The sequence below is a fragment of the Aythya ferina genome (genome assembly GCF_964211825.1).
Source record: "Aythya ferina genome assembly, chromosome: 27".
Taxonomy (NCBI): Eukaryota; Metazoa; Chordata; class Aves; order Anseriformes; family Anatidae; genus Aythya; species Aythya ferina.
Genome location: NC_140310.1, coordinates 3773717 through 3792097, shown reverse-complemented (window position 1 = coordinate 3792097; position 18381 = coordinate 3773717). Strand labels below are relative to the sequence as shown.

Below are 18381 nucleotides of genomic sequence, written 5' to 3'. Positions count from 1 at the left end.
GGGTCCAGCCTGGACTCGACAGCTTGTCTTATCAAGCACGTAAGTAAGCACACCGCAGAGGAAACGCAGAGGGGTCAGCTCCTCTCACCTATGTGGCAGTTGTACATCCAGATGCGCTGCCCATCGTAGCGGCTCCGGCATTTCATCACGTTGTTGGAGTAATCCGACTCGGCGACTTCGTAGTTTGGGTTGATGACAACCTGGGGAGCGAAGGAGAAACAGCATGAAGCTACCTGAAGAGGGGCTGGACTCAAGGTGGAGTCGGCTTTTTCACTACAGCATCATTATTTTTTTTAATTTTGTTTTAGAAAAAAAGTAACTCACTTTTCCAAAGCAGACAGAAAGTGCTTGATTAAACCCAGATCAAGCTCACACCTTCCCCCGTGCACCAAAATACACCCTCAAACACCTTCTCCACATTTCACACGAGAGCAGGGGAGACAAAAATAATTCCCTTTGCTCCTCTACAGTTTAAGTGGCTGTTTTTAGAGCCGAAGAATTCCCCCAATTGCACAGAACTGACTGGAGGCAGCCGCAACTTCTCATGCAAACACCGCGATTTAATTCCCCAAGCGAAGCGAGCGTTGCTTACAAACAGCTCAGAGGCTTGGTACGAGACAAGAGTGGGATGAAACGTGGTGGTAGCATGTGGGTTGTGTAGGATATCAACATGAGCTGCACCTGGATTCGTTAGGGCTTATCTCGAAGCTGTGGTTATCATCCCTGACTTTTTAATCGGGTTTAATATAGGATCTGGTAACACTTTGCTGTTCTGTTAGCTAATTCTTTAGGTATTCTGGGAATACAATCACTATAACCAGTCGTTCATAGTGTTGTAGATGCATAAACCAACCAGGTAGGTACATTCCTGACATCCCCAATGGATAAGGTAAGGGCAATGGCAGTGTCTCCAACCCTTTTTCCCTCCCATGTACCTGGAAGAGGTAGTCACCCGGCGGGACGTCGGTGATATCGATCCACTGGCAGTCGATGTCATGTCGGTACACGTCCCAGCATCCGACCGTGATCCCTTGTTCACCAAAATTGGCACATTCGTACTGTTTTTGCACGTCTAAAGGAGGAGAGGAGTTAAAACCATGCAGTGTTGGATTCACAGACCGTGTTAGATGAAGGGCTGGTTGCTCTCCAGCTCCCATAGCCAGCGATAAGCTTTGGGCACGATATTTTGGACGAGACAACGCAGTATTACCTCGCTTAAAGTCCTTACATGGACTAGTTAAATGTCTGGGAGGAGTTTCCACCTTTCCTGTGTTATCACCCGGGGCAAGTCTTGGAGTTTCGTGCTTTATGGGAATCAGACCACGCACACTGAGGTGTCCAGAGCAGCTCAGAATAAATACGTAAGAAGCTGAGGTCTGGAAATCTCAACATACAGGGGGGCTGTTGGGATGCTCTTAAACCCATAGAGACCATTATTCCACCCAAACACATCCTCAGGACTGGTTTCCACGTCCTGTCAAGCCCTGCTCAGGGATTTCCTAGCATCTTTGAGACCTGTAACATGTACAGGGACAGCAGAGAGCACGAGGGGCAATGGCAAACACACCTGCTTCACACTCCGTGTCTTCCAGACAGAAACTGGCCTTGTGTCCCTCAGCTACCTTGGTCCCGTTGAGGTTCAGGAGGTCGTAGTGGGTGAAAACCTCCATGCTGTGGTAGTGCCTGCAAGACACAGACGGGGAGAGCCATCGTTAGGGCGAGCAGACACCCCTTTAATTTAATTACCACCTCTGAAGGGCTGCGGGGTGCCCCCAGCAGCGGGACAACGTGGATGGGAAGAGCCCAGCCTTTGTGCTGCTCCATCCCTTGGGCAGGAATTTCTCCTCCCACAGCAGCGGGGGAGGAAATAAATGACGATGCACAAAGTGCTGGGAACCAAAAGGTGCAACAGGAGGAGAGGGAGAGAGGAACCCCAGGCAGGAGACGTTCCCCTCGGCACGCTCCTACGTGGCACCAGCACTCGGGCTGCCTCCATCCTGGCTCCCAGCCCGGGGATTTGTTTATACATCAAGTGCTAAAGCTGTGCCAGGGGAGAGCCTTGCCCCAGTGGTTTATAGGGTGGGAAAACCTGGTGCTGCTGGCTTTGATTTATCATTTCTAGTGCCCTGTTGACCAAAAAAACCCTATTTGACCTGTCCCTAACAGGCTGCAAACAGAGCAGGATGTACCCAAGCTAGCAACCTGGCTATTTCTTTTTTTTTCTTTCTTATTTTTCCCCTTTTTTATTTTTAAAAAGGGACCGGAATGTAAATTTATTGGCAGAAAACGAACAACAGATGGAACCAGCTTCTCCCAGCACTCGCTTCGCTCTGATCTAAACAAGGTGACAGCTGGCTTCGTGCACGCCGTGTTTCATCATTTTTAAACGGGGAAATGTTGGTGTCAACTCAGCCGGGGCTGTGCTGCTATCCCAAGCTGCTGTCGAACACAGCAACGCTCAGGAGAGAGCACAGAAGCTGTGCTGTAAACCTGAAACCAGCAAAGCGAGACCACTGCAGGGTTTGGGCGGTGCTGACCTCGTAACTTTGTCCTCTTCTATGCCAAAATGCTGCTTCGGCACAAAAAAAATCAACCTGTGCCTAAGTGCAGGCAATTCCTTGGGCCAGGGAGGAGGTGGAAGTGCCCAAGCAGAGCTCCACGTGGCCAGGGCTGGGAGCACAAACGTGGTCATGCTGATGTAACATGCTGAATTTGATCCCAGCCTTGGAATCGGGGGAAAAAAAAACCCACAGCACAAGAACGATGTTGGGAACAGGAGCGCAGCCACGGGTGCTGAGAGCAGAGCTGGTCCCCAAATCCTCAGGCACCAGCCTGACCCCAGACTGGGGCAACTACACGGACCCCCGATTCAAAACCTGATGCTTATGAGTTAAATACATAAATAAATAAAAAGCACAAGGCACAGCTCGTCTCCTTTCCAGCTGTAAAAATAATCACAGCATAAAAACTTACAGCCACAAGTATTGCAGCCCCACTCTGCTCAAGTTCTTACAGAAAAAAGGGGTCAAGGATGGAAGGGAAGAAATCTTCCCTCTAGAGATTGGCTCTCTCTTCACTTTCTCCCACCTCCCCTCTAACCAAAACCAAACAAATAAATCACGACATGCCAGAAATTAATCACTTCTGAGTCCCCTGCTAGGATTTTTCCCATTTTTGTTCTGCTTCCACATCAAGAGCCTACTGAACAGAAGCTCCCAGTGATGGAGGGAGGCAAGGAGGAAAGGAGAGACCTTCTGCAGCGGCCAAGCTGCTGACTTTGAAGCTGTCTCATTTGGCTGCCTCCTGGATAAGTTTGAGGTCTCGAGTCTGACTCAGTTTCTGAAATATGTCTGAATCATTCAGAGAGGTGTTTACATTCTGGTGTTTACAGGCTGGAAAGATTGAAGAGGGATTGAGTTCATCCCTCCTCCGTATAAACAGAATCCAGTTCTGAGCGCACAGATGGCTCTTGGCCTCTTCCTGAGCCTTTCCCAGTCTCACCTCACTTGGGCAGCCTCTCCCCAAGAGCTCCAAGTGCCTCCTTTTTACCCAGCCTGCGACGTGCTCGAATCCCTGTGGCACCCACAAATTCCTCCAGCCCCTTCCCATCCAGAAGAGCAGGCAGACGCTGCTCTGGTCCAGGCTTCCTCCTCCCCTGCGCCTCCCCTTTCCTATTTACCTCCGGTTCTGTGCCGCTGAGGTTTTAGCTCTGCTCGTGCCTCTGAATACAGCCGTCACAAAACCAACCTGTCTGCAAGGTAAAAGCAGCCAGCACCTGCCCCATACCACAGCCTCACCTCGCTCAGACTGTGAGCAAAGGCTATTAAGGACTGTACTAGTTGGGAATTTATTGCTCTACGTGTTTTCAGAAGGCACAAGCCTTCCCTTTTATCCCAAATTATAGACTAATCAACCTTGTAACAAGCCATCATTCCAGAACCAAAGCAGCTGCACGGCTCAGTTCCAGCTCCCTTTCCTCTCCCTGGTTTTCTTTGGCTGAAGCTCTCAGCGTCCCCCTGAAAAACGATGCACTTTGGGGGGGAAAGTTTACTGTTTACCAAAAAGTGCCAAAACCAAACAATCTCCCAGCTGTGCGCAATCGAAGCGGAGTCGGGATGCGTAAATAAAATAAAATAAAATGCAGAATGAGTGTGGTTTTGAGTCCCTTCGTGAGGTGATCAGACGGCTGCATCTTTCTAGATAAAGTGGGTCCAGCAGCACACACTTTCTTTGCACAACACACAGATGCTGCCCTTGCACACGCATCTCTCCTGATGAGAGCTCTGCATCCGTCTTGTTCTCATACCACCATTTACACCTGTAAATCGTGCTGTAATAAACTGGCTTCCCTGCTGTGAGATTATCAGGACTTCCTTAACACCTATCAGGCTTCTCCAGCCCCAAGCATCTCAACCTCCCCCAGCAAAACCAGTCCAGCCCAGTCCCCGGCTGCGCTCTGCCTCCTTTCCGTAGGATCAGGGCACGAAGGAGGCCCCGTCCCCGCGGCACTCACCGGTGGCAGTCGTGCCAGACCCAGGCATGGCGGCCGTTTTTGGGCCTGAAGTCGGACTGCCCGTTGTTGTGGATCTGCGAGGAGAAGCGCAGCAGGCGCCGGTAGCCGGAGGTGACCGAGGTGTTGGCGGCCGAGCTGGCCAGGCAGTTCTCCTCCAGGGCGCACTGCAGCATGAACATCGGGCGGTCCTCTAGGTAGGCCGTCTGCTCCACCAGCTCGGCGTTCAGCACCAGGTCAGGGGCAGCTGGAAGGAAGGAAGGAAGATTTGAACTCACGGCCTAACTAAAAACACCCACAGAGATCTGGGAGAGGCAGGCCCGGCTCCTCGCACCGTGCTCAGCACCACCAGCATCCATTTGGCACACCCGACGCATGGCGCAGGCCACCCATTCCTCCTGTATATCCCAGGGCAATGTGCTAAAAGGAAATAAAGCCTTGAGTTACTCACTCTCTGAGCAGGACACGCCAGCACCAAAGCGACCACCTCCTCTAGGGCAGGAGACGTCGGCCCCGTCGTGCCGGCAGTGGGCCAGGGACATCTCCGTCCCCGAGCACTTGACCCCGCTCATGACCACGCTGTCAGCGCTGACATCTCCGTGCCAGTACCAGGTTTCCTTGGTAAAAAGACACAAAGAGGCATTTTTTGGGGACTGCTGGGGGAATATTTGTCCCTACCTAACTTGTGTTCTCCCTCCAGGGTCACCAACGCATGAGCCCACACCATCACGGAGACAAATCTTGCCAAATGGTGCTGGTATTTGAGCCAGAAAACCAGTAACCTGTAGCTCCCACTGGAGTGAATTTAGCCATGGAGCGAGCTACTCCTATTAATTAACACTTCCAGAGTTTCAAAAAGAGAGGAAGGATTTGTTTGTTGCCTACTTTTTTGGGGATTTGGGTTCCAGATGGAGCACCGTGCTTGGTATTTGTCCAAGCAGAGGAACAGAGGCAGGACGCTGCTGATCAGCACTGCGCTGCCCCTGCTCCAGGCAGCATCCCCCATCTCACCTCGCTTCACTCCATGCTTCCTAGCTCTGATGTGGGAAAGAAAAACACAAAATAGTGGGGAAGAGACGAGGAAATACTGGGGAAGAGATGAGGAAAGTTACCTGCTAAATTCTGCAGGGACAGAAAGGACTGGGAGCAGAGAAGAGTAACCTGGGGAATCAGCCTCAGCCTAAGCAGAAGGCTTGGACTGGGATTAAAACCCAGCTCAACCAGGTTCCGTGTACATCTGACCTGTGTAAGCGCATCTCTGCCCCTGTTTCTGAGCCACTTTAAATCTCTCCTTGTTTTCAGTCCAGCTGTAAGCTCAGTTTTCCACCCTGTTGTGCCCGTCCAGCTGATGAATTCATCCCTGGACCGTTTTAGCTCATACAGGCTGTGCCTCTGGGAGGGATGCCCAGCAATTAAACCACACCTGCCTTGTGATGCCCATGGGGGAGGGCAACAAGAAAAGCCAGGGTGGCAAGAGGAGGGGACACAAAATTAATGGCCAGGGGACACACAGCCCTCGAGGGGACTGGGACTAACTGGGATGCTAACCCAGGGGTCTGCATCTCCTGGCTCAGAGGGGGATTTGCGGATATTCAAACCCTGCCTGCTCCCCATCTTCATCACCCAGGCTTACAGAATTTGTAGGAGCAACAGAAAGTTGCCAGCTGCTGGGAGAAGGGAGGGAGGGGAAGGAAGAAGACCAAAAATTCTGATTTTCATGCGTGAGCATCAAAACCAGGAGCACGTTTCCAGGAGAAGAGACCCCAGCACAGCTCCCTTGCAGCAGGCTGTGTGTTAGCCCTGCTAGCAATGCTCTGTGCACACAGGGCTGCCCTGTTCCACACAGTGTGGCTTTATCCTCGCCGTGCTGGTGCAGCCGGGAGGTGCATAAGGGCCTTTTCTGTTCTAAATACCAGCAGCCTCAGCTAAAGGAAAAAATGGCTTGTTGCTCGCTGGACTCTCAGAGCTGTGTCAACAGAGCAGGGCAGCTGGAAAGGCCAGCAGCGTTCAAGGGACGTGGCTGTCCAGTCAGCTGGAGGAACCAGCTTGCATGGGGAGCTGTTTTGTATTTTTTTGGGGAGCCCCAATACCCATTTTGTGCCCAAAACTGCAATAATGGCCCAGAAGTTAAATATTTCCCTACAAAAGCTGCTGTTATATGCCCAGATCCGCCTGTCCCTCTCCCACCCTGTGATCCTGGAGGGATGAATACTTTATTCCTTCGTGGTTACCCCAGGCTCGTTAGTTGGTAGCTTTTATCCCTGTATTAAGTGCCATTCTTGGTTGTGTGCAAGCAGGGAGGGTTTAGGGTGTTTGTGATTAAAAGACAGGAACAGCTCGGAGCCAGCATGCAGCTCCAGAGCAGACACGCCGCACGGAGAAGCAAACTCCAGGAGCAAAAGCAAATTGTTTTCAAGCCATCTGACACCACGTTAAAGTTGGCTTCGAGCTTCACCCAGCCTCAGGAGTTCAAGTCCCCAGCCTGACCGAGGGAGGGACAAGAAACCGCACAAAACCACCAGCCCAACGGGGCCAGACTGGGAAATCTGATCCCTGAGCAGCACGAAAACACGAGGTTTGCCCGGAGCAGCACTTTCTGCTCTGAACATCCCCCAAATCTCTGCTGTGCGTTGACATTTAACCTTCAGGGTCTCTCCAGACAACACCTTGATGCCAAAATCTGATTTTTTTTTATAACCCCACCTCATCCTCCTCATCCTCCACCACCCCCTACCCATCGCAGGGGTGCCACCGTGGCCACGGGAGGGCACAGGGGACCTACCTGGAAGGCATGGCTGGCGAAGCCCAAACCCAGTTGCCGACACACCACCATAGCCTCCACGGTGCCCCAGCTCTCGCTGCAGACGGTGCCCCACCGCAGCGTGCCGTTGCGCTCCGCCAGCACCTCCACCCGGCCCTCGTAAGGGTTGCGGCCGCCGCTCAGGCGCAGCTGCAGGGCACAAAGAAGTCCATAAATGTCAAGCATGGAAAAGGCAACGGTTATCCAAGCAATTTTTAGCCTTTGGAGGCTAGAAATTTTGTTTCTGCTCCTTGCAGAGCAGTTGGTGCAGTTTGGTTCTTCGTCTCCCTTCTTCGTCTCCCACCGTGGGCACCCAAGCCCAGCATCTGAAAGCGGCCCGTGCCAGCTGCAAAAAAGCAACACGCTTCTCCCGAAAGCCTCCCTCCTCCTTTTTTCTGCGTTAGAGGCTGTTTATGGCCTTTGGCAAGAGGATTTGCTCGTAGAAACCCGTGTCTGGTTCATGCAGTTGGAGATTTCAAGCTCTACGTGGCAAACGGGACAGCAGCACCAAGACCTGGGTGCCACCATGGGGAGAACCAACAGGGTCCCGTTACATCAGGGATATGCAGCAGCTCTGTAGGGCCACCAGACTGCTCAGATCACAGCCAAAGTGGCACTTCAGCCCTCTATAACCTCGCTGAGCCTCGAGGAGCTCAAAGTTCAGGACAAAAGGAAGCGCCGTCCTTACACGCTCTCCCACCTAACGCAAGGCAGATGTTAAAAATCTGAATTTTTAGGCAGGGCTTGGTGAAACAATTCCTACTCAGATGCCCCAAAATGAATCACAAAGAGGGCAGACGATGCTCTGGGATGAAAACACCTCGTCACGTCACCCATATCCCGGCCCTTTGGCTTCTCACCTGGTTCTGGAAACCCATGGCAGGAACGTTGCACCTCACAGCAGCATCCTCTTCGTGGTTGCAGCCCTGCGACTCCATGTTGAACTTGCAGTCCGTGATGGATTTCTCAAAGCCCGTGCAGTCGATTTCGTTGAGATGAATTGGACCCATGCCTTTGGGAGGGGCGAGAAAGAAAAAGTCTTATCTCCTGCCCGTGCTACTGTGAAGAAATATCCAATAACACTTTATTAATACTTTGCAGACGTCGTGTTGGACTCTAGCATTCAAAACACAATCCTGAAATAACTCCAGCGATTTCTTGTAAAAAAAAAAAAATAAAACAAAAATCTGAAAGATTATTATTATTAATTTTACCATTAAATTCTTTCCAGTAGTCTCTGGGAGTCAAGCGCTGCAGCAGAGGCCAAGTTTCCGCTGTTACATAATTTACAAACTTCAGCTGGAGGAATTCACAAATTTTGACCTTTTGGCTGCATCCATATGACAGGAATCTGGTCTCAGTCAAGGGCTGACATTTAAATGCAAACATCTACACGCTCACTGGGACAGCAGAGTGGAGCAACGCAGGGAGGTGCAAGAAATCAGCCAAACATTGTGGGGCAGGTGTATGTACAGACTCCAACACCGCTGATAAAAGCAAGGCAGCAAGAGAGCAAACGTCTTTTGTCACTGCACAGAAAGGTCCCAAGGAACTGGGAGAAGAATTGAGAAATTTGGTTCCTTCCCCGGACAACACACGATTGTCATTTCCACCAGAGACCTACATAAGAGAAGGCAATAATCCCATAAAGCTCCCACGTCCTGTTTCCAAACTGAGCTCCAAACTGTTTAGAAAGAAGATTTTTGGGAAAGAACCCGAGATTTTGGCAGATTTGCTTCACCACAGAAGAACAACCAGAGTCCATGCAATCCCATCCATCACTGCTGCTGGGCTCACAGCAGACAGCGTGGTCAGGAGATCCCTGCAAGGAGCAGCTGGAGAACCTCTGGTCTCCAGCAGTTTGTAGGAAGATTTCGGAGATGGAGACTTGGAAAAAATATATATATATCTGAATTTTGAGCCATTTTTTTGCTTACCTCTCTGGAAAGGAAAATGTTACCCAACTTCGAGGCTGCTCCTTTTATACCTCAAAGCAAAAGGCTGACTGAAAGACGGGAAAAGGTGATGGGTTTGTTAATGGTAGGGGGCTCTTTTTGCTTAAAAACCTCTTTCTGCTGCCATCTGGAGCCTGTCTAACTCCCCGGGACAGCCAGCACACCTGTGACTCAGATCCTCTTTGTGGCTGCCTCTGGAAATGAGGTATCTGCAGCCCCACGCACTGAAACGCAGCCAAATGTCATTGCTGTAGGGGTGATAAAATTTGTATTTCCTCCTGTGCCATTCCCTTTAGCAGAAGAATAGGATTAGGGCTGTATGTCCAACACACACATTCACCTGCTGCTTGGGGGTTTATCTTATATTCTCCTTCCAAGGGCACTGCAGGGACACAACATGTTCAGGAGACTCAGACTCAGACCTTCCTTTCAACAAACTATCTGAATAAGGGTAAGCTGTTTATTCTGGGTCTCATTTATCTAGAAAAGGGGGAAATAAATCATTATCTACAGATCCTGAAATCTTTGTGGGAGACAGTTTTCTCCCACAGATCCCTTTTATCTTCATTAGGATTCCTAGACACTCACTGCACATCACTCGTGGCTCTAGAAAGTGAGTGGTGTTTTACCTTGTGAAACTACATCTCCAACACGGTGACAAAAAGAATGGTCACTCCAATTTGTATTTGAAAACACAAATTCAGCAAGATAGAGATGTGACAAAGCAAAGCCTAAACAAATAAAGGGACACAGAGTTCAACAACCGAGTTGTTGAACCGAGCACTCGGTGTCCCAGAGGACAGCTCCGGCAGGGTGCATTGACTGATTGCCAGTGTTTAACATGGAAAAAAAAGGAAAATATGTGGAAATTCCAGGCATTGCTGGGAGCTTCCAGGCTGAAGAAATGCCACCCTTTCATTTAGTCTCACGATACAGGGTTTGGTGTCATTTTCTCCAGGGTTAACGCTATGGAAGTGAATCAGAAAGTGGTTTGCGAGGGCAAATGTTAGGCTCTGAGTTGCCATTTACCAGGCTTCGGAATTTAAACCAGCTCCCAAACACAGGAAATCCAAACCCAAAGCTGGCTCTGAGCTGTACAAATAGCCCTTCTATTTATAACAGGCTAAATTAATATTCTGGGCTTAAATTGGAGAGCGTTTGAAGTCTAGACCCAGGGCCCATTTTTGCCAGGAACCTTCTAGTAATGCCTCATACCACGTGCATCTAGAGAGCTTGCAAAGAGAATTGGAGAGCAATGAGTGTGATAACGAAGAAGTAATTACTGGAGCAGCTGCTGGAGGGGAAGGTTAAACTCATCATCACTAGGCGTCTTTCAAGGAATCCTGAATATCCCTCTAAGGCACAGCCTTGAGGGACTTATTAAGAGCAGCGAAGAAATTCTTGGTCCCCAAAGCAAACATCCCAGTAAAAACATTCACTGCCCTGGATTGTGAAAGGGTTTCTCAGAGGTGGATGAGAGGAACGGTCCCTGGAGCTCCTTTTGCCCTTACCTTGCCCCAACCTCGCGCCCGTTATCGCTTCCTTGGCGCTCCCGAAGCCCAGCTCGCGGCACACCACGCTGGCCGACACCAGGTTCCAGTTATCGTCGCAAACCGTCCCCCACTCCCCGTTTTTCAGCACTTCCACTCGTCCTTCGCCGGTGTTGGCTCCCCCTTTCAGCCTCACCAGGGGCTGCTGCAAGACACAGACGGGAGCAGGGTCACCACTGCCCACGAGCAGAGCATCCTTCATCTATGGCTCTGATTTACCAGGGGTTGTTTGCTCAAAATGTACCACCCCCAGGCACCTCAAAACCCCCATCACATAGTGCAAGAGGCTGGAAGTGCTGGAAGAAAGGAGATCCTTGTTTAACAAGACTTAGGGTATTCAGAGACTTTTTTTTTTTTTTTTTTTTACACCCCTATGTGTGAAATATAAAGAGACATCTTAATTCTCTGCCGTTTTGGTGCTTGGATCAAGGAGCCTGTTTCACAGAGCCGTTCTGCAGCAGAGGGATGTCACAGCTGGATGTGCAGCAGCCCAAATCCCAGTATGAGCATCAGTTTTTCTAAGACCTATAAGAAGTATTTTAAAACACACACAATGTGGTCTAAGACTACACTGCGCTCACCATCACTGACAGCTGCAGAAATCTTCCCTATCCAAATATTACAGATTAGGGAGCTATTAGGAACAGAAAAAACGCATCCCCTTTTATGACTCCCCTTGAATCATGCCTTACCTAAACACTAATCCAAACTGGTTAGGGGTTTTAGCCCTACACTATGCTTTACACCTGAAGAAACTCGTTGGGGCCAACAGGTGATTTGCACCAGACCCTGAAACCTCTCCAAATATAAGCAGAGGTGCTCCACGTGGTGCTGCTCAGCTGCTGGATGGGTTCAGCTGCTGGGCAGGTCTCTGGACAAAGCTCCTGGGTTAACCAAGGAGCCCAACGAGGAGCCCCAGCCACCAAAACCTGCTGGCTGCAGCTCTGACTGGTGGAATAAGTGATCTGACAGACACAAACAGCTGAGAGGCAGGTTCAGCTCCATTATTCCCATTACTTAGAGTTTCTACTACAGCAATATGGGGTAGGATCGTTTGGGGTCTGCTGAGGTGCCAAGAAAAAGCCCACTGCTATAGCCACAGAGATATAGGGCTGGGGAGTGCAGGCTACAGCCGAAGCCTACAACACCTAATGCACCCTGCAAAAGAACTTGAACCCAGTGTTAAAAGCCTCCAGACCCTGCAATCACCCCCATATCCTAAGGCTGCACATCCTTTAAAGGTGGGAAGTGACCTTGCATTCCCCCAGCATCAGCCTAAACCACGTTTGCTGCAGGTTAAGCCCATTTGTTCCCATCTGGCCGCCCCGCTGATGCTGAGAGCAGCCGACTCCAGGCACGTTTCCTAGCAGCCTTTTGCATATCTGAGGACCTTTGTGCTACGCTCAGCCCGCTCTTTGCTAGACTAAACAAACACAGCCCTCCCAACCTTTCCTGCGGGCCGTGTTTTCCCTGCCTCTCGGGGCATTTCTCTGCAGAGGACCCAGGGGCGGCGGAAATACCAGCTTATTTCCATCACATCTCTACGGGAGAGAGAACCCGGCAGGATTTAAGTGACTGCGAAACAGCAAAGCCCAGCAGCAACCGGGCACGGATTCAACTGGCTTGCACGGAAAAGCTCAAACAGGAACGTGAGGGCTGTGCTTTCTTACTACTTGCTCGCAGCCTTGCCAGCTGCGGCAGTGAGCGAGGCTCCCACTCTTCCAAGCCTGGTACCACAGCCTCGTGAGAGTGACTAATTACACTCCGCTGGCTTCTTCCACTCAAAGTTGTGCCTTGTCCCTTGCTCACCTCCTGCCTGAAGGCTTTTCGGAAGCCGCTGTGGCTGCTGGGGGCAAAGGCACGTCCCGGGACGCAGCTGACCACCGCCGGCATCCCGTTCTCGCACGTCGCGTTCTTCTCCGCATCCACGTTGAGGTGGTTGCCCAGCTTGCAGCTGGAGATGTGAGCTTCGTTCCCGCTGCAATCCATCGAGTAAGCCCAGTAATGCTGCTTCCTTCTGCTGGCAAACATCCTGGCAGGACGAAAGAGGAAAATGAGAGTTTGGAACCCAAAAGAGCCGCGTCGATGTCACTGAGACAAGAACACCTTGGGATTAAATGAGGAATGACCAGCGTTATTTGAAGGGTGACCCATTCACACTCACAATACCCCTCCGTTCAGGTGCTTTGGAATAAATTTAAGCTACTAAGTTAATAGCTTAAATTAGTATTAAATTAATTTAAGTGTCTATTTAAGCTAAATTGCAGAGTGTGAATCAATGGCATGGCTGGAGCAACAACTATGCACTTAAGGAGAGACACTTAACAGAGATCCCACGCTGCAGGGGTCAGAGAGCAGAGCCAAGGCAGTTAACTAAAAAGGCCAAATGGGCCCCAAAAAGACTTCTCCTGTAACTGAGCTGCTCTCTTTGCTTGCCATCACCTCTCAGCTGTGAGGAGATGGCAGAGAGCTACGGCCCTCCAGCTTCTCTCCCAGCTGCAGCGTTAACAACTGCAAGCCTGAAAGCAATTTCCACGAGCAGAAGCAATTCCCTCGATGACATGTTCACGGCAGAGGATATTGGCAGCAGCTTCTGCTTCTTGCTCCCAAACCTTAGTGCTCGCTTGGAGCCGCTCCAGGGGCTGCTAAGGGGAGCACCAATTCTGATCAACCACAGCACCTCCCTGCAGGACACAGCACCTGAACAGGACCTGGTGGAGGAACAAAGGAACCCGTAGAGGGTGTTGGTTTGAAATTCAGCTGGGCAGGTCGTGACTGCAAGGTTTTTTCCCAGGTGCTACCCTTCAGTGGTCCTGTGTGGGCTGGTTTGTTCTGTCCTGGATGCTGGAGAGGATCTTCTCCCCTTCCGCTCGCTAAGCTTTGCTGACAAGCTCGACAAGCTCACATGGCTCACAGCCACCAGCTAAGCTTTTCTGAAACCAGATTTCTCCAGGTTGATGCTAGGGTGAAATACAGCCAAGATGGAGATGCAAATGCATCGCACGACGGGGAGTAAATGCTCTGCTGGAAAGGGCTGAGGATGGAGCAGCACAGGCAACCTGCCCGTCCTGGGGGTAAAACACCATCAAACCAGGGCTGTGAGGGGCCCTGAATCAACAGAAAATAAATGGGGATAGGAAGAGGAAAAATAAAAAACAAGAAACATAAGAACAGAGGGGATGTGGGCAAGAAGAAAGTGCCAGACACTTCACAGCTAGAATATCTCAATCAATTTTGGACCAGGCCTTGAAGACTTTTCTTACTTCTAATTAAGCTGTGCTACAGCTTAATTACACATTACTCCTGGGAAGCATCTGGAAGCCTTCTCGAGTGATTTTACTCCATACCCTTGTAGCAGGAGCCAGCTCTGCTTCATTCACCACCCTTCGTTCTGGGCTCCCATTCGGGAAGCGAGAACCTGAAGGAGAGTTTACACCAAAATCCTGACACACACACGTGCAGAGAGCTCCACGAGCTCCAGAGCAGACGCAGCAGAAACCCAGCCTGTCTTAGGGAAGTAATTATGGGGATGCCTTATAATAGCAAACAATGACCTCAGCCTGGAAACTCAATGAGGCATTAACATCTGGTGGATATTAGCAAGCCCTTGGCAAGCTGGGGAGAAACAGCCAGAGAAAGCCCCACCTCACTTCCCCAGACCAAATATATGTGTATATATATTAAAAAGTGGAATAGTGATGATGTCTGCAGACAGAAACTCGGGGCATTCCTGTTATTTAGCACAGAGAGGGTGCAGCCCACCTCTCCCTGGCCTTGCTGTAAGCCAAGGGCAATGCAGCTTCGATCATGGTGAGTGAACAGTTGTGCCGTGAGTTCAGCCAAAGCTGGAACCCAAAGGATTTCTACCGGTCAGGAGAGGTTGGTCTTCATCACTTAAGCTTTAAAAAAAGGCATAGGTTAAGCCCAAGGGCTGCGGGAAGTGTCTTGGGGTGTAGCTAAAGCAACCCTGCTTTGGAAGAGCGTGTCTGAGAGGTCTTGAGGAGAGCAAAAAGTGCTGGGAAAATTCACATAATTCACATACATCCTGGGAAAATTCACCCCTGGTGCACTGAATGCAAAAAAAAAAAAAACACATCCTGGAGGTGCTGAGCTCCTCCATCCTCTCCTTGACAAATCATGAAGCTGTAAGAAGGCATCAGGTCCATCTCTCTGCGCCTTGGGTCATAAGCTCTTGCTGTCCCCATCAACAAAAAGCATTTAATCCTCCTCCCTCAGCCCCAGCAAGGCTTGGAGGAGGAGTTAAACAGCACTTATATAAAACCACTTTGAAGCACGAACAAGAACATGGAAACAACGCTGAGATTTGTTTCGTTTCCTACCATAAATCGCGCTGTCAGCTGCAGAGCCTAAGTTACATTCAGGAATAAAACCCTGGCACGGGGACAGCAATGAACTAAGTTGTTTTCTTTCAAGCAAGATCCATCTGCAAATCATTTCACCTCCCACCACTGTGCAGAAAAGCCCAGGACCCGTTCGCTCAGCCTGCAAAACTGCACTTTGTGGGCACTGGGACTGGCGTGGATGATGCCCCCAGCCCCTCCGAAACCCAACCCCACTGGGAAAGGATCCTGGGAGAAGGGTGTTTACAAACGAGGCAGAGCAGAGCCTGAGAAACGAGGAAAAACATTTCTGAGGCTTCACACTCATGTGGACATTAGGGTTTAGTTGGAGTGATCAGGAGATGAACTCCTCTCTCCCCTAAAAAAAAAGACGTGACCAGAAGGCATGGGGGGCAGCGCACAGAGCAGATCTCAACAGTTTTCACTCCGGTATCTCAATTAAGAGGCAAGGACCTCTTAATTGAAATCCTCAGCCCAGACTTGGGACATTTCCCTTACCAGCAATGCATCAGCCAGCCCTCTGCTCAGAGAGCCAGCAGACACACGCTGCCCTGCTAACATATGGTTCGGGTCTCTGCTAACATGAAGCATAAAGGGCAGATGCCCCAGGAAAGAAAACAGCTTTTAAAAGTATGCTAACCAAACAAAACTGCCTTTCTGACAAAGTTTTACAAGTCTTTCTCTAATGAAACAGCATGCCATCTTCTTCTAACCCAGCATAATGCTAATCATATTTTCCAAAACATCTTTCCGTGGGTGCAGGAGCAAGCAAGCCATCACCGCCTGCTGAGAACGAGCAGAGGTGAGGGAGGAATTAGGGCACTACCTAAGCAATTTGTCTGGTTCGGTAGCAGAGATGCACATGCCTGGTATTTGTAAGCACTGCATATTCATAACTCCTCCAGTGAATGGGATTTTCAACATTGCTGAACAGCCATGCCTCGGTTTTTCCATCCTTACAGGCGCTGTTGCAAGAGGCAGAACAATTACCAAGCGCCCTTTTATTTAAGGCATATGGTTCCAGCTGCTAAGGTTAATGGTTTTCTTGGAAATGCCACAAGCAAAAAAAAAAAAAAAAAAAAAAAAAAGGAAAAAATCTGCTTTGTTTTACTAGAAGCATCCTGCCCTCCTGCTCTGATGCAGGCGGTGGGAATCTCAGGGCTGAGTTTGGGGGAGAAACCCTGCACTGATGGGAGGAAAAGTTCCTTTAACAGGAGCAGAACACAAAACCGCCTGGTAGCAATTATTAAGTCACTGCTCGTCTCCCTGGGAAGCCCAAAAAGAGTTCCACTTGGGTTATTTATTTTATATTCTTTGCGCTGCCGTGCAGCTTTACGCTCTTCCAGCCCAAGGACCTTTTCGATTGATCACGATCTTACTAACGGGAGAAATGAAACGTGGCCAGCTGGCCCCAGAGGGAGCCTTCAGAAACAGCAACTGCACAGGCCGAAAGGAGCAGGCAGGAAAACCACAGCTCCTGCTGGAGAAATCAGTTCTTCCCCCACTGACTGAGGCTTTCCCACTCCACAGGTCACATACTATAGGAAAGAAGCGAGACGGGATTTAGCTTAAACTGTTTTGCATCTGCTTCGGGGTGTTATTTCAAGGGAATGGCGTAGGAAGAGCCATGTCTGCGATGAAGGCTGGTGACAAAAAGCAACGACAACAAAAAAAGACCGGAGCTCCCAGCTTTCAAGACAAGAGGAACGCATCCTGAACTGATCAGCCCCTCAAAGGCACGATGCTCTCCCTAGGGATCACCGTTTTCTTCCCTCTTTTTAAAGCAATCTACAAACAGAGGAACTCAAAACAGCTCTGCAATCACAACTGCATCCTCCTACCAGCACCACCGGAGATGCAGAGGCAGAAAGAAGCAAGGCAGGGAGCAGCAGCAGGATGCACGACCCATGCCTGCAGCTCGGAGCAGGCTGCGATGCACAGAGCAAGGCGCGCAGCTGGAAGCGGCTGGCAGCTCTTCCAACCCCGAGCCCTGAGCCACTGCCGGTGCCAAAAAGAGGTGAACCGGGGCTAACAGCAGCGAGAAATTTACTGGGAAATGGTCCCCAGGGCAGGCGGTTTCTCTGTGGGGGATTTGGCAGCCGGACACCCATGAGCCATGGATGGTGAGCCTCTGAGAAAGCTGAACGTGAAAGCAGCTGGTTGACACGGGTTGACACATCAGAGGTGTGAGACCAGGGCTGCATACAGGAGCAGGAAGGAGGAACGTGGCCAATAAAGCACAACAAAGTCCTGTTTTATTTCGGGGAGGCTAAGGGCTTAGGTGTGCTTGCAGCTAATAGGTTTACTCCCAGTAAAGTATCATCACTTCGCTCGCGTCCACCCATCCTGCACACAACACAGGACCTAAACCCATTGCTACTGAAGGAAATGACCATCCCATAGCCAGAAACAAATAAAAAAATAAGGTTTTGGGCTGACTATCCACATCTCCTACTACAGGACCTATCAGACACTAAAGCTGATACGGCCCTAGGCCTCCAGCCAGCACGGTGAGGATCAAACCATTCCCCTGGCCGCACAAGGAAATGCTTGACATTTCACATATTTGCACAGGAGGAAAACCTGATCTGAAGGAATGAAGCAGTTGGAGGTTTTTCCTCCCTCGAGGTCCCCAGCATCGTCAGACAATTTGCATTTCTGAACAAGGCCCCGAGTGTTCGCAGAGCCACGCGACTCACACAAGGTTCTGCTCTTACTTGTAGACCTTGGCGTTGTATTTCCTCTCACTCGGAAATCCAAACATGCCGCAGACGACTCGGGAGTTTTTCATGGTCCAGTGCTTGTCACAGATCTGCTTCCAGGTCCCCTCGTCCTTCACCTCCACGTAACCCTCCGTGACGGGCACCCGCTTGCGGTAGGTGGCGAGGATGGCGCGGATCCTTATGTCTTCCACCTGGATGTTCATGTTCTGTGAATATAAAAAAAATACATGAATGATGCAAGGAAACCTGCTGTGTGGCTTCCAGGTGGGGAACAGAAATCGATTCTGCTCAGGGGAATCACAACTGGACAGAGGGAGACAGAAAATAAGAGAGATTAGGAAAAGTCACACCAGGGAAGCAACAAACCTTGCGCAAGTTCTTCCTTGGCCCTGGGAAAGAGGATGCTTTTTCTCATGTTAAATAATAAAAAAAAAAAATCTATTTTTTTATTTGAATTCATTGAAAGTGCTCGTTTCAGGAGC

The 18381-nt window shown here is 50.1% G+C and overlaps 1 protein-coding gene across 3 annotated transcripts in view; it reads right to left on the bottom strand.

Moving 5' to 3' along the window:
• Nucleotides 1-18381, bottom strand: part of LOXL2 (lysyl oxidase like 2) — a 52859-nt gene that overhangs the window by 3772 nt on the left and 30706 nt on the right. For all 3 annotated transcript variants that reach the window (XM_084499451.1, XM_084499450.1, XM_084499449.1), the window contains 10 exons: nucleotides 17894-18105; nucleotides 12625-12847; nucleotides 10777-10960; nucleotides 8171-8322; nucleotides 7293-7460; nucleotides 4962-5127; nucleotides 4514-4757; nucleotides 1568-1683; nucleotides 936-1072; nucleotides 89-200 (listed from right to left, as the gene is read on the bottom strand). In XM_084499451.1, the coding sequence (XP_084355577.1) occupies nucleotides 89-200; nucleotides 936-1072; nucleotides 1568-1683; nucleotides 4514-4757; nucleotides 4962-5127; nucleotides 7293-7460; nucleotides 8171-8322; nucleotides 10777-10960; nucleotides 12625-12847; nucleotides 17894-18105 (1714 nt within the window). The remainder of the gene's footprint in view (nucleotides 1-88; nucleotides 201-935; nucleotides 1073-1567; nucleotides 1684-4513; nucleotides 4758-4961; nucleotides 5128-7292; nucleotides 7461-8170; nucleotides 8323-10776; nucleotides 10961-12624; nucleotides 12848-17893; nucleotides 18106-18381) is intronic.